This window comes from Calidris pugnax, unplaced genomic scaffold (assembly GCF_001431845.1).
Source record: "Calidris pugnax isolate Ruff unplaced genomic scaffold, ASM143184v1 scaffold38, whole genome shotgun sequence".
NCBI lineage: Eukaryota > Metazoa > Chordata > Aves > Charadriiformes > Scolopacidae > Calidris > Calidris pugnax.
Window position 1 is genome coordinate 4,026,228 of NW_015090995.1, and position 14,268 is coordinate 4,040,495.

The 14,268-nt window shown below is 57.6% G+C and overlaps 1 protein-coding gene across 1 annotated transcript; it reads right to left on the reverse strand.

Annotated features, from left to right (window-relative positions):
* Positions 1 to 12,968: 12,968 nt before the first annotated feature.
* TMSB15B (thymosin beta 15B) lies at positions 12,969 to 14,158 on the reverse strand. Its single transcript, XM_014954975.1, has 2 exons — positions 14,006 to 14,158; positions 12,969 to 13,515 (listed from the first exon to the last, which is right to left on the reverse strand). Exons 1-2 carry the CDS (start codon positions 14,103 to 14,105, stop codon positions 13,478 to 13,480), a joined length of 138 nt encoding a protein of 45 aa, XP_014810461.1. The 5' UTR covers positions 14,106 to 14,158; the 3' UTR covers positions 12,969 to 13,477.
* Positions 14,159 to 14,268: the final 110 nt, after the last annotated feature.

Sequence of the window (14,268 nt, forward strand, 5' to 3'; positions counted from 1 at the left end):
CTCGAGTGAGACAGGAACATGGCGGCGCTGTCAGCCCGGTCCCCATCACTGCCCCTCCTGCCGCCCGCCTCTCACTCCGCCGGGCACCGCCTGGCCCCGCAACGCCCCCTCCCGTCACTTCCCTCGCGCCTGTCCTCTCCTGTCCCTTCACTCCCCTCCTCAGTCCCCTCGTCTCCACTGCCCTTCTCACAGTCCCCTCCTGTCCCCTCACTGCCTTCCTCGGTCCCTTTTTGTCCCCTCCTGTCCCCTCACTCCTCTCCTCGGTCCCCTCTTGTCCCCTCACTGCCTTCTTCAGTCCTCTCCTGTCCCCTCCTGTCCCCTCACTACCCTCCTCAGTCCCCTCCTGTCCCCTCACTGCCTTCCTCAGTGCCTTTTTGTCCCCTCCTGTCCCCTCACTCCTCTCCTCAGTCCCCTCCTGTCCCCTTCTGTCCTCTCACTAACCCTCCTCAGTCCCCTCTATGTCCCCTCACTGCCTTCCTTGGTCCCTTTTTGTCCCCTCCTGTCCCCTCACTCCTCTCCTCAGTCCCCTCCTGTCCCCTTCTGTCCTCTCACTAACCCTCCTCAGTCCCCTCTATGTCCCCTCACTGCCTTCCTTGGTCCCTTTTTGTCCCCTCCTGTCCTCTCACTGCTCTCTTCTCAGTCCTTTCCTGTCCCTTCCTGTCCCCTCACTACCCTCCTCAGTCCCCTCTTGTCCCCCATCCCTCCTCACAATCCCCTCTTGTCCCCTCCTGTCCCCCATTGCCCTCCTCAGTCCCCTCCTGTCCCCCACTGCCCTCCTCACATCTCCTCCTGCCCCCATTTTGTCACTTCACTCCCCTTTCCTGCCACCCTGCTGTCCCCACACCATCACCCCGCTGCTGCCCCACTGCCGGGAGGGCAGGCGCAGTGGGACCCCCACCCTAGGGCAGGCGAGAACTAGGGGGTGCCCGGTCACAGCGGTGGGGCCTCCATGGAGCCTCCATGGCACCCTCACCACAAAAAGCCCCTTACCTGCCTGCAGAAGGTGGTCCCCTGGGCAATGTCACTGCAGATGGGTGGCGGTGGCCGTCCCCAGCCCCACAGCTGTTGTGGGGCCAGGGGAGGGCGTACAGAATTAACAAATTCCCCAAATGGCTTCTCCCTGCTTCCCCATTTAGCACTGAGGGAGGCAAATGGCTGGCAGCTGCCCAAAGGACCGCGACCCCCCCCCCAACCCTCACCGGCACCTGTGGGACCAGGAGGGAGAACGTCTTGAAGAAGGGAGGTTTCTGGGGAAAAGCAGCAAATGCAAACGTTTCGGAGAGTTGAAAGGAAAAATAGCGGCAAGGTCACTCCAGCCTGGGGCAGGCAGCGAGGGCAGGGGACCAGACCCCTGGGTGGCTGCAGGTGGGGTTTGGGGAGCAGGATGCCCCCCTTCCCCAAGGCATCATCAACTCTTCATCCCACCAGCACCTGGTGCCCACCCAGAGACAGCTCCAAAACTTGGGGAACACAAAACTTAGGGGCTGCAGGATGCCCCGGGCACCTTCCCTGGGGTGGGCAAGAGCAGAGACCCCTCTCATGAAGACCCAGGGCTTTCTGTCTGCCCCAGGGCTGAGTGGGTGCCATGAAAGTGCCCCAATTCCCTCCTCCCCCCTGGAAAAAAAAACCATGAGATGGGAGGAGGATTTAAATTAAGCCAGGGATTATAGTAATACCAGCCTGGGTGATCTGTTGGAGGAGACGGGGAGCAAGGGAAGCAGAGGGGGGTGCGGAGGGGGTGGCGGGATGGGGGCTCGAGGGTGCAGGATGCTGGCAGCATGGCACCAGGGGTGCCCGGGGAATATGGGGGTGCTCCTTGGGCAATCATTTGGGGCACCCACGTCCATGCTAGGGTGCTGCTGGTCCCGGTGACAGACCCAGCCCCACCACTGACCAGGGCTCGCTCCCAACCAGTCCAGGTCCCCGTGCCAGCCATGCCATGAGCTGCCGAGCATGGCACACCCCCCTGCCAGCTCCCTTCACCTGGCAGCCGTTTAATCCCATTATTCGTCATTACTTATTTATCAGAGATCTAATTTAGCACGTAAGAATACCGAGGCCAGGAGGGGTGAGACACCTCCTGAATGAGACAGATCCACCAGGGCAGACCCTGCGAAGGCAAGAGATGCTCTGCAGCAGCACTGTGCCGTGTCCTGACATCCTGGACCACCCCTGGTAGGGCTGGCAAACACCAAAGCCTCAGGAGATGCTGCTTGTAGAGCTTAGGGGGGTGGGGGCAACATGTCCAAGGACATGGCCAAGGACACCACAGGGCAGGTGGCCACATCTGACCGTGCTGGTGCTCAAGGGGCCCACATGTTGCCCTGGGCTGAGCCACAGGCACCAGGAGTTGTTGGAGGGCAACCTGCTCATCTGAGCAGGGATGTGCCTGGGCAGGTTTGGTTCCTGGTGGCTGTGCAGCTTGGCTGCCTCCCCTGAGCTGGGTGACAACCTATCTGGCAGCCTGTAGTGGGCTGACAACCTGTAGTGGGTTGATCCTGGCTGGTGGCCCGGTGCCCACCAAGCTGTTCTATCACTTCCCTCCTCAGCATGATGGGGGGGGAGAGAAAATAAGATGGGAAAAAAACCTCATGGGTCAAGAAAAAGACAGTTTAGTAAAGCAAAAGCAAAGGTCACACAGGGAAACTAAGGAAAACAAAAGATTTATTCTCTACTTCCCATCCACAGGCGATGTCCAGCCACTTCCTGGGAAGCAGGGCTTCAGTACACGTAGCAGTTGCTCTGGAAGACAAATGTTAAAATAACAGACACCCCCCACCTTTCCAGCTACCAATAGAAAGCACAGAACTCTGTGGGCTGCTAGGGAGAAAATTAAGTCCATCTCAGTGAGACCCAATACCATCTCCACCCTTTATTCCATACCATTTGTGTCATGCTCAGGCTCCACGTGATTTAATACAAGTATGTGTCTTCCAACCATCCCCTTGTATTTAGCTCTCATTCCTGAAATCCTTTCTTACCAACACCTACAATTTATATTACATACTTAGTCCGTCTTTACACCTAACCTACCGATTTATACATTCTCATTAGTGCCACAGAGAGGCATTATTCTCCCATTCCATGGGCTTCCTCCACTCCTCCAAATGTTCAGAAGAACAGGCTATGACTCGGGCCCCGTCTGTCAAGAGGGGTGCTCAGGACAGGACATGCAGTAGGTTCAGCTGTTGGGCACCAACACCGACCTGGTTTGGGTCATCCTTGCACTCGTACAGTTCTTGCAAAACTCACTCTTTGTTGGTTCAGGTTGTTCCTGCATTACTTCCTACAACACACCACTCAGATCACAGATTATTTCCCCCCCTCAAGGCGGGGGAAATCTCCTTGAGGCACACACTGGGTGTTTCCCCATCCTTCAGCGTTACCCAACACCACCACCCAGCTCCCTACCTGTTCCTTGTTTTGGTGTTTTTCAGTGGCGCCGCTCTCAGACACGTGAGGACCAACATGACACACCTTTAGAGAGATGTTTTCTACCCAGGCGGTGATGTCCTACCACAACGCAGCAGCCTGGATGAGTTTACCCCTGCGCTGCCAGTTGGTCTTCCACTACTGCAGCCACTCTCATAGAGCATTAGCCACCACCCAGGAATCAGTGGACAGATAGAGTACTGGCCACATTTCTTCCTCAGCAATTTCCAGCGCTAGGTGGATGGCTTTCACTTCTGCAAACTGACTTGACTCACCTTCTCCTTCAGTGGCTTCAAGAACTTGTCGTGTGGGACTCTAGTGGGAGGCGTCCCTGCCCATGGCAGGGGGGTTGGAACTAGATGATCTTTAAGGTCCCTTCCAACCCAAACCATTCTTTGATTCTATGATTCTCTGACTCTTCACAGTAGGTTTCCACTTCTGATGGTTTCCTACAACGTGACAGAATCCATCACAGTAGGTTTCCACTTCCGATGGTTTCCTACAACGTGACAGAATCCATCAGTAAGCAAAGCGTAACGCCTTTTATCTTCTGATAACTCATTATATGGTAGTGCCTCTTGGGCATGAGCCACCTGCTTGGGCAATGCTCCAAAATCTCTGCTTTTTGGGCAGTCCATGCTCTCTTCCAGGATTCCTGGGTGGTTGGGTTTCCCCAGCTGAGCTCGTTGCGTGATCAACACAACCCACTTATTCCATGTAGCGCTGGTTGCATGATGAGCAGAGGGGGTGTTCCCTTGAACACCCAGAGTAGCACGGGTAATCGTGGTGCCAAGAGATACACTTCTGTACCAACAACTTCTGAAGTGGTTCAAACCCCCTCATATGCTGCTAGTATTTCTTTTTCAGTCGGGGTGTAGTTGGCTTCTTCTGATCTTTGAGACCTCTGGCTCCAAAACCTTAATGGTTGACCTCAGGTTTCTCCTGATGTTTTCTGCCAGAGGCTCCAGGTGACACCATGCTCCCCAACCGCAGCGTAGAGTACATTTTGCACAGCTGGTCCTGTCTGGACATGCCCAAGAGCTACCTCACAGTCCTCTGATGGTAGTGAGCTGTGGCTCAGTGTAGGGATGGCCCAAGCCCCAGTACAGTGCTAGAAGCTGCTGGTTTCCACTGGGGTAGGCAAGGCACCCTTCTGTCGGGTGGCACGTCAGTTTGCCAAGGTTACTTGTCTGTTCAGGTGTAAAGTCCCAGGTGATGGGAGGTGACAACTTGCCCGAGGGACCTGCCCAAGTCCTTCCACTCACCCTGCCACCATGGGACCTGCTGCCTCAGGGCACATTTCAGTATCACCTCACCCAAAAGTTGTCTTCTCTTACACCAGGTTCCCTCAAACCTATAGTACCCCAACAGTGTTAATTAGTAGTGTTGAACACCTCACATAAGATTAAGCAAGGACCTCAGGAGTCTGCACAATGAATCCACCCCCATCAGCCCTGGGTAGGAAGAGGGAGATGTATTCCCTCATCCTCTCCACAAGGTAGCTCCCCCAGCACAGCAAGGCCACCAGTGGCAGGCCAAGCACAGAGCCGTTGTTTGTGCTAACACGTTCCCAAGCTCAGCAAAATAAGCAGCGCGGCCAAAAAAACTCCGTGGCCAGCACAGAAGCTCCCTACTTACTGACTACTGCAGCTACAGCACCATTAATACAAAACTGCCCTTGTCTGGGGCCCCACCTTGGGTGCCAAAAAGGACTGTGGTGGATTGACCCTGCCCTGGCTGGAGACCAGGTGCCCACCAAGCTGCTCTATCACCCCCCTGGCTAAGCAAGACAAGGGGAGAGAAAATAAGATGGGGAAAAAAAAAAAGGTATGGGTCAAGATAAAGGCAGTTTAATAAAGCAAAAACCAAGGCAGTGCACAAAAGTGAAGGAAAACAAAAGATTTATTCTCTACTTTCCATCAGCAGGTGATGTCCAGCCGCTTCCTGGGAAGTAGGGCTTCAGTGCATACAGTGGCTACCCTGGAAGACAAATGTCATAATAATGAATGCATCCCCCCCACACCCCCGGCCTCTTTTCTCTTAGCTTTAATTCCTGACCAGATGTCATATGGTATGGAATATCCGGAATATCCCTTTGGTCAGTTTGGGTCAGCTGTCCTGGCTCTGTCCCTTCCCAAGATCTTGCCCACCCCCAGCCTACTGGTGTGGGGGGAATGTTGGAGAGCCAGCACTGACGCTGTGGAGCACTGCTGGGGTGTCATCCACACCTTTCTGGCTACCAATACAAGGCACAACACTAAGAGAGCTGCTACAGGCAAAATTAACTCCATCTCAGCCACACCCAGTAGAACATCTTGGAGAAAAATATCTTTCACAAGTAAAAGGAGATCTCCAAGGAGATTAACCATACCAAGATGGGTTGCAAACAGCATCACAGCCACTACCCCATGGGTCCACCACCTTGGTGTGGTGACACAGCCTGACAGCACAGCTTGCTTGGCCACACAGTGTGGAGGGGGGCCTGGACCCTTTCTTGAGGAGGTCTAACAAGGAGGTGAATTGCAGCAGCTGGGCTCCCTGATGACCCCCGGGAAGAGAGGAGCAGGAGGGAGGTGGTGGGGAGCTGCTGGGAGGGCTGGTGTTCTCACAGTGCCTGGGAACCTGAGCCCTGGGCTCAAGGGCGAAGGAGAATCGGGCTTATCTCAGCATGACCTCGCTCCTGCAGGAAGCCTGTGGAGACCCAGCATCGCCCCAGCACTGCAGGCAGGACAGAACCTTGTCTGCTGGCCATGGGCACTGGAGATGGGGACATTGCCCAGGAGCCATGTGCTGGGTGAGGAGTGTTGGGGCAGCACCAGGGCAGTGGGGCAGGGACTCTGCAGGGAGTCCTGGAATATGATGGGGTTTTACTCCCCTGGGCTCGGCAACATCCCTACGGAGAGATGCTACAACACACTCTCCCACCGCCCGGCTCTCACCCCCGGCCCCGGGTGTTACAGCAAACATGGGGAAGCTGGTGCTGAGGTAAGGAACCCTGATACAGCCTTGTCCCTGCTGCCAGCTCGTGCACCGATGAACTCATCACACGTCCCACACTGCAGCTGGGACTTGGGCGTCTTCCTTTGTTCCACCCCGGTGCCCAGCTCTGCAGCTGCTTCTCCAAGGCTGCCGGTGGCAGCTCCAGCCCACAGCATCTGCTCTGAAACACCCCCCAGCACATGTCCCCCCCGCCAACACCCCTACTACCCCCAGCCTTGGCCACCTACGTTTCCCCCAAGCCCATGTCTCTATGCAGTGGCTGCCAGGCACCCTGGCACCCATTTCTCCTGCCCAGGACCAACAGAGTCAGAGCAAAGCTGGGGAAGCCCCCCCACCTCCTCCAACATCCCTCTCCACCCCACACAGCTCAAGCTGCCCCGGAGAAGTGCCCTGTGGGGGTTTTGTGAGCTGGGCTGAGGCCTTGCAAACTCAACACCCACCACAGGGTCAGCAGTATCTCAGGGGTGTAGCAGTATCCCCATCATTCACAGCCTCAAGACCACCCAGCTGGTGACAAGCTGGTGATGGAGTGGCTGCCAGGGGGAATTGGGACCATGGCACCAAGGTTGGGGGCTGCTTCCTCACCTTCTCCTCCCCACCACGGGGATGCTGGACGTGCTGTGGGAGCCTTCCCTGCCAAAGCTGCAGCCCCGTTGAGGTCCCTCCTGGCTGAGCTGGGAGCGGTGTGGGAGAGGCGGTGGCGAGAGGAACATGCCCGGGGCTGCCCAGATGCCTCTCCGAGACACAACACTGCAAGTGGGGGCTTGTCCCAGCTCCACCACAGCCCCAGGGCTAGCAGCCACCGAGCTGCTGCGTGCCACCGCTGCAACCTCACCTCCTCACCCATCCCCACCTTGTCCTTGCGGCCCCTCGGCCGCTTATCAGGGACGTGTTGGGGGACAGGGTGGCAGGGCAGGTAGGAGGAAGCACCCAGCTGTAATTTTCCCCCTGCTAAGGGTAAGGGCTGGGGTTTTGGGAGGCAGCACGAAGCGCCTGTTGCAACACGCTTATCTGCTGCCAGTGGCTCCTGTGTTGGTTCCTGGAAAGCCACAGAGGCGGCTGGTGGGCGCCTTGGCGGGGGGAGCCTGGTCCCTGCTGCAGTGGGGCTTTGCTCGGGGACACACAGCCAAAACACCCGCTGGCAGAGCCGGCTTCATGGCAGCAGGGACGGACGAGGGGGGCAGAGGGGAACATGGCATCCTGGCTCCTCTTGGCAAGGAAAATGCCTGGGCAGAGGGCTGGAGAGAAGCTGTTCCTGCCCTTCCTTTGGAGATGCCTCTTCCCTGCCCGCAGGTGGTTTTGGGGAGGAGCAGCAAAATCCTGTGCTGACCCCCAGCTCGTACCCTGCACCACACTCTCTGCACCCAGCCTGGCCCCAGTTCCCCCTGGGCAGTGGGATGTTCTCTCACAAGCTCATCCAGGCAGGTTTGGAGCTGTGACACCACGTGGTGCCACTAGCATCATCTGTGGGGCACCTGGACTTGGGGACAGCAGTGTCCCTGGGGAGTGGACGCCGACCTTCTGCCTTGTCTGGAGGAAGCAAGGTGACATCCCCTCAATGGTGACACCCACCACGAAAAAGCTTTGGTTCTGTTCTTCTGAGGAAACCTTGACGTTTCCTCACATCACGCAGTCAACAGCAGTCTCGGCCACTCCTGGCAAACCCCAGCTGGCTGTGACTCTGCTCGGACACTGGATGCATCCCTGCTGCCATCACTGCCGTGAGCTTGAGCCCCCACCTTGTCTTGTCCCCCCCCAGCTCCCCGGGGTACCCCAGCTGCCGCCTGCGGAGAGGAATAAATCACAGCGTGAGGGGCTACGCGCTGGGAGCAGGGGAACAAAATGGCTTTTCATGCCATAATCCTTTGTAATAAAGCACCGGGGTGGGGGGGGGGGGGGGAACAATGTCTCCTGTGTGAGCCAGCTGCTTCCTAAAATAAAGTGCTCCTCTCTACCATCAGCTGCCCCGGATGGGGCACAAGTGTGGGTGCTGCCGCAGGACACCGGAGATGCATCCCCCTGAGGGACCACATGCTCCTGGGGCCCGTGGGAATCTGCAGAATGCAACTTTGGGGAAGGGGAGGTGGGGGAAGAAATGAGGAATTAATTCTGGCTACTCTGGGGAAGGAGCTGTGAGCTCCCCCCCCCTCCGAAAGGCTCGTCCCCCCCAGGCGCCAGCAGCACGGCGTGTGGCTCGGCGAAGGCACGCGGAGAAGCTGCTCCCACCTGCGCCCCACGCCAGCAACAAATGTGGGAAGCACTGTGTGTGTGTGTGTGTGTGTGTGTGTGTGTTCAGTGCATTAACTCCCCAGCTTCTTTTAGAGCTGGGTGCTGGCAGGTCCTTGCCAGGGCTCTGGAGGAGGGGGCAGGAAGCTCTGAGCACTCCTGGTTGATCATTCTTGGAGCAGAGTCCTCGCTGGCCAGGGATGAGTAAGCTCCTGCCGGTAAACCTGACCTCCCGGGCATTATTTCCAGAGCAGCAATAACTTCTCTGCTGCTGGGGAAGGTGTGATGAGTGTGGCAGCCTGGCTCTGCTGGCCACCACGTAGCCCACAAGCGAGTTTGCCTGTGCCAGTGTCCGGAGATGCCTGGCTCACTGTGGTAGTACTGGTCAGGGACAGTGGCTTTCTTGCCCCACGGCCACCAGGGCTCTCTGGCACCGTTTTGCTTCCCACCTCAGGATGGGGACAGTTTGCCTGCTAATCCTCCCCCTGGGTCACTGAGTGTCCCTGGGGGACGGTCTGACCCACAGCACCATATCGCACCCACTCTCCCAACCCATGGTGGCCTCCCATCAGCTCCATTCCCAAAGGACCACGGTCACCAGCTCACACAACACTTTCATTTCCCCGTTGCTGCTCAGCCTCTTCTGCTTTCCCTTCTTACAGCCAAAAATGTCACTATCCCCATGCACGCACACGTGTATCCTCCCCAACAACTCCTGGCAGAGGTTTTTCCCTGGCAGATCATGCTTGCTGCCCCCTCGTCCCTCCTCTCCACCCCTGCCAAGGTGAGGTTTGGGCTCTGCACTTGGCAGTGTGTCCACCCAGGCAGGGGACCTGGAAGGGAAAGGCTTCCCTGAGTGTCACTGAAGCGGTGACATGTTTTTCCCCGGGGATGTGGGGAGCTGTGGTGGGGGGAGGACCCACACATCAGGGAGCTGCAGTGTCTGCCCGGCCACACCATTTGCTCCAGTGACAAACCCACACCTTCCAAGGGGAAGTTTGCTTGGACCGACCACGCTGCGGGCTGGGGCTGGCAATTTCCCCACCATCCAAACCCAGGCTTTGCCCCAGGCCCTGGTCACCACCACTTCTTGGCTGTCACCACCTTCTGCCTCAGCTCCAGGGGCTGCCAGATGGAGAGTGGCCAAGGGAAAACCCTGGCGAGCAAAAACCTCCCTTGCACTGGTTGATCCCTGCTGGAAACCGGCTGCTGGATGAGCAGAGGGTGCCGGCAGCCTGGCAGGGGGTGCACAGCCGGGAGAAGGGGGACACCAGGGTGCCCAGAACACGGCCATGCACCGGCTGACTCCGGCTCCTCCTCCAAGAGATGGGATTATGATCCTCCACACACGTGTGTGTGGGGCCAAATCCTCTCCTGGCTGAGTCAGAGGGGACGGAGCCGGGGCAGACGCCCATCCCAGCCACAAGCCCTGATCTGAATTCACCTCGTGCCGCTGATCATCAGGTATTTGCCCAAATTCCTCCTGCCGGTGACTCAGCCTCCTCCTCCCTCCTCCACAGCGCCGGCCACGGCTCACCACCCCATCGAGCCACGGGAGGAAACCGCCCCAAGAACAACAGGATGGCTTCCAGCCGAGGAGAGGAATGGGTATGGCCAGGAGGAGCTGACATATAGGACTTCCCTGGTTGCCCAGTGAAAAAAGGTGACATCAAGCCTTGCCAAGCTCCCAGGATGGCATCCTCTGTCCATGGGTGGCTGCTGAAGCCACCACGTTTCTAGGGGACATCAGCCTGGCAGGCATCCTGGCCTCCCACACCGCTGGCAGCCGCGTGCCCATGCGTGGCCGGGGGGAAAAAGGGAAGGTCTAGGTCAGGCAGGGAGGGAAAGCGTCGATATAAAGGGCTTTTCTGTAATGGCTCTCCCCTTACCGGCTAATCCTCTGCTGGCAACAGGGACATTTTGGGCACTGGGTTGCAAAACAGCTTTCCCTTTATCCTCAGACCTGATAATACAGGGTTTGGGCAATGTGTCTGGTACTTCCCTGTGCACTGTTCTGGCAGGGATATGGTGGGAGAAGTGCCTGGGCTGCCCTCATTTTGGGTGCACACAGCCCCATTGCCCGTGCGACCCACCGAGATGGGGTTACTGGGGCTGGGGAGCTGCCTCCAGCTCCAAATGGTGTGCCAGGAGTGGTTTCCTTGGGGCACAGACCCAGGACTTCACCCCATGTTTAAACCCACATGGCTGCATCCCCCTGATGGCCACAGTGAAAAAGCAACCCAAACCTGGCAAAGTCCTCACCCCACAGCTGCCCGGGATGCAGCAAGGTGGTCCCATGGGCTGGTTCCACAGGCTCGGGACAAACACTGGGGTGTCACCAGGTCCTGGTACCAGCAACCCTGCAGTTTGGGGGAGCTACAGCCCTCAACCCAGCTGGCAAGCCGGTGGATCCCATAGAAAAGGGGTGCATGATGCCCTGGCACCCCTGGACCAAGTCTCTGCTGCCCCATGTGCAGCACAGGGTGAAGGAGAGGGCTTTGTGAGCACAGCGGTGGCAGGGATGGGACACTCCTGCTGTCACCTTGCAGAGGTCTGAGTGACTCAGGGAGAGATAAGCCGACCTGGTGGTTTTCCATGCCCGTGGAGTGGCCCATCACAGCACGGCAAAGAGTGTGAGGGATGGAGGGGTACTGGGATGGTGTCAGGAGCACCCAGCGTGCCACCAAGACCTCCCTGTCCCCAGAAGCCCCACTGAGGAGAAGACATCCGCTCTGCCATTTTGTGTTTCCATCCCCAAAGCTTCCCTTGGTTCAGCTCACGCTCTGGCTTGTGGGGAAAGGGGCTCAGGTTGGCTTTACCTCTGGATTTGATCCGACTCCCAGCCCGGGCGCATCGAGTGGCCAAGGGATTGCAAAGCCTCTCTGCAGGAAGGGGAAATGCTGAAGCAGCAAGAAGCTGCTTGACCTTTAGTGGTCTGTGAGCCCTGCCTGTGGCTCCCAAGCCCAGCGCTTGCTGACGAGACCTTTTCTACCTTCTGCTTTCACAGAAGGGTCTGATGGTCCCCCTCCCCAGAAGAAGGCTGAGCCTGCCCCTGCCCAGCCAGAGAAACCACCCCGAGAAGGAACAAGCCCTGCCAGGGTGATGAGTGGCTGCTGCCACCCCTGCTGTTGGCACTGGGAGAAGGATTCCCATGTCCAGGAACATCAGGGTGGTGTGGAGGCACAACCACCCTGGCATGTGCTGAACTTCCCAGTGCTCAGCCCAGCCTAGCAGCAGCCCCAGCTGGGCCTCATCAGGGTTGCTCCCCACCGCCCTCACCCCATGGAAAACCCCACACCCTGCCCTGAAAGCACAAAACCACCAACCTCTTACCTTCAGCTCTTTCGATTCTGCTTTTCAAGAGGTGAAGGAGGCAGTCGCAGCGTTATTTGCAGCCCTTGGCAGGCAGCGTGGGTGGAGGTACGAGGCAGATAGGCACCGTGTCCAGACAGGCACAACAGCCCCGTGTTTGTCTCCAGTTGACCGGGTTTACTGGCCAAAACTGTTAGCTGGCAAGTCTGCCTCCACCTCCTCCACAAACAGCCCGCTCGGTGACCCTGCAAGGCCAGGTGGAGGTGAGGAAATCCTGGCAGTGCCCAGGAAGCCTGGAGGAGAAGACCTGGAGGCACCATCAGAGCCCAGCTCCCCCTTTCCCATGCTGTGCTGGAGGACACAGGGATCTCCACTCCTGCAAGACAGGGCTGGGATCAGCCTAGAAGGTATCCAAGGGGTCTACTGCATTAATCCATCCTTACAAGGCTGCAAAAACCTCCATCCACCAAGGCTGGGGGTGGAGATTGGCTCAAGGTGAAGAAAAGGGCTGTCTGTGCCAGGCAGCGAGGGGAGAGCTCTGCTCTGAGAGCCTGGTGGACAGAGCCAACCTGGCCACCGCGCCAGCAGGACCAGGGCCAGGATCCACATTGCCAGCACGAGCACCTCCAGCCATGCAGGTGGAAGAGCCAGCCCAGCTCCACAAGTGATGTTTTTTAGGCAGGGGACACCACCCTCTTCGAAGCAGGAGGCTCAGCCTTCAGGTGGGCAGGAAGACCCACTGAGAAACCAATAGGGTGGTGGGATTGCTGGTAGAACACAGTGGCCTCAGCAAGCTGAGACCCCAGCACCACACCAGCTCTAGTCTCCCCCAGGCCACCAAAAACCAAGCCCTTCACACACACCAGGCTGGACTCACCCAGCAGGGAACCATCCCATACAGCCCCTTTGAGCAACACCAAACTACCAACCCTGCTCCAGCACCAGGCAGAGACCTTTCCACCCTCCAGGCTGCCAGAGAAGAAGCCACAAGCCATAGGTAGGTCGTTAACATTTTTTATTTTATAATAAACTTCTCATTTTTTTCCCCCAAGGAAGACAAAAAAAAACCCAAAACACAACCTGTGAGGCTACAGAACACCATCAGTGAAGAACATGAGAGACAGCCCCAGGTCAGGCCAGAAAGGGTCCCCACTCCCCCAGGCAGAAGGGGTCTGTCCCCAGGAGCCTCCGTAGCCCTTGCTCATCTCCCCACGGCGTTGGGGCAAGATCAGAGCAGGATCAACGGGGAGTCGACCGAGTGGCAGAGACAGGGTTGGGTCAGGCCATTGATGGGACTGTGAGGGCCACCCTTTGTTACCCCCCCACCCGCCAAAGCTGCCAGCAAGGTGGGACAGCGGGTGAGGTGATGCAGCTGTTTTCTATACACGTACATGATGGAAATTTTTTTTTTTTTAAAAAAACCAAAACCACAACACATGATTTAATTCAAAGCAGAAAAAAAAAAAAATAAATCAAGTGGTAGCTCTTCCTGCCAGGCCATCTCGCTCTAGGAAGACTTCACACATTCCTTCTCCTGCTCAATAGCTGCAAGAGAAGAGAGGTCAATTAGTCTCTGGCGCTTTTGTGGCTTTTTTTTTTTTGGTGGATACACCCCCTGGAGAAGGTTGCAGAGCAATCACTCAGCCCCCAGGTTTATGCTTTGGCCCCAAGGCGGGTAGACAACTTCAAGTCAGAGGGTGATGTGACACACACGTTGGTGACAGCGAGTTGGGCACCTGCCTTCAGCTCTCCTCAGGGAAGCCATATCCTGAGGGAACAGCTCAGAACCACGTCCCTCCACAGGGGATGCTGCCCACTGTCCTGGGATGGAGGGGGGGCAAACCCCAACCCTTCTCTTATCAGTTGGGAGGTCCATGGGGACCTGCCTTCCCTGGATCAGAGCCCCAGCTGCCCCAAACCACTTGGGCAGTGAGATCACCACCCAAAGACACCCACTGTGACCCATGTGGACCCCCCCATTGTGTGGTCCCCCCCAAAAACCAAACCCTGGGGCCCCTCCCTGGGCTGCACTCACTCTCCTTGGAGGGCAGCGTGTTCTTCTCCTCCGTGTTGGTCTTTTTCAGCTTCTTCTTGTCGAATTTCTCCACCTCCGAGAGGTCCGGCTTGTCGCACATTTTGCCTGCAAGACCCCCCCGTCCCCCCGAGGTCACCCCATGTCCCCGGGGATGGGGAGCGGGCAGACAAAGGCGACCCGCCCCGGTGTGTGTCGTCCCCCCCCCAACACGCCATCCCCATCCCCGGCCCCGCCGCGGACAATAGCGCAGGGCGGGGCGCGCC

Bases quoted from the DNA above. Each gene is read 5' to 3' on its own strand.
- TMSB15B (XM_014954975.1), bottom strand. From the start codon at position 14,105: ATGTGCGACAAGCCGGACCTCTCGGAGGTGGAGAAATTCGACAAGAAG. The intron at 13,516-14,005 runs GTGAGTGCAGCC...CTTCTCTTGCAG, and splicing joins CACGCTGCCCTCCAAGGAGA to CTATTGAGCAGGAGAAGGAA.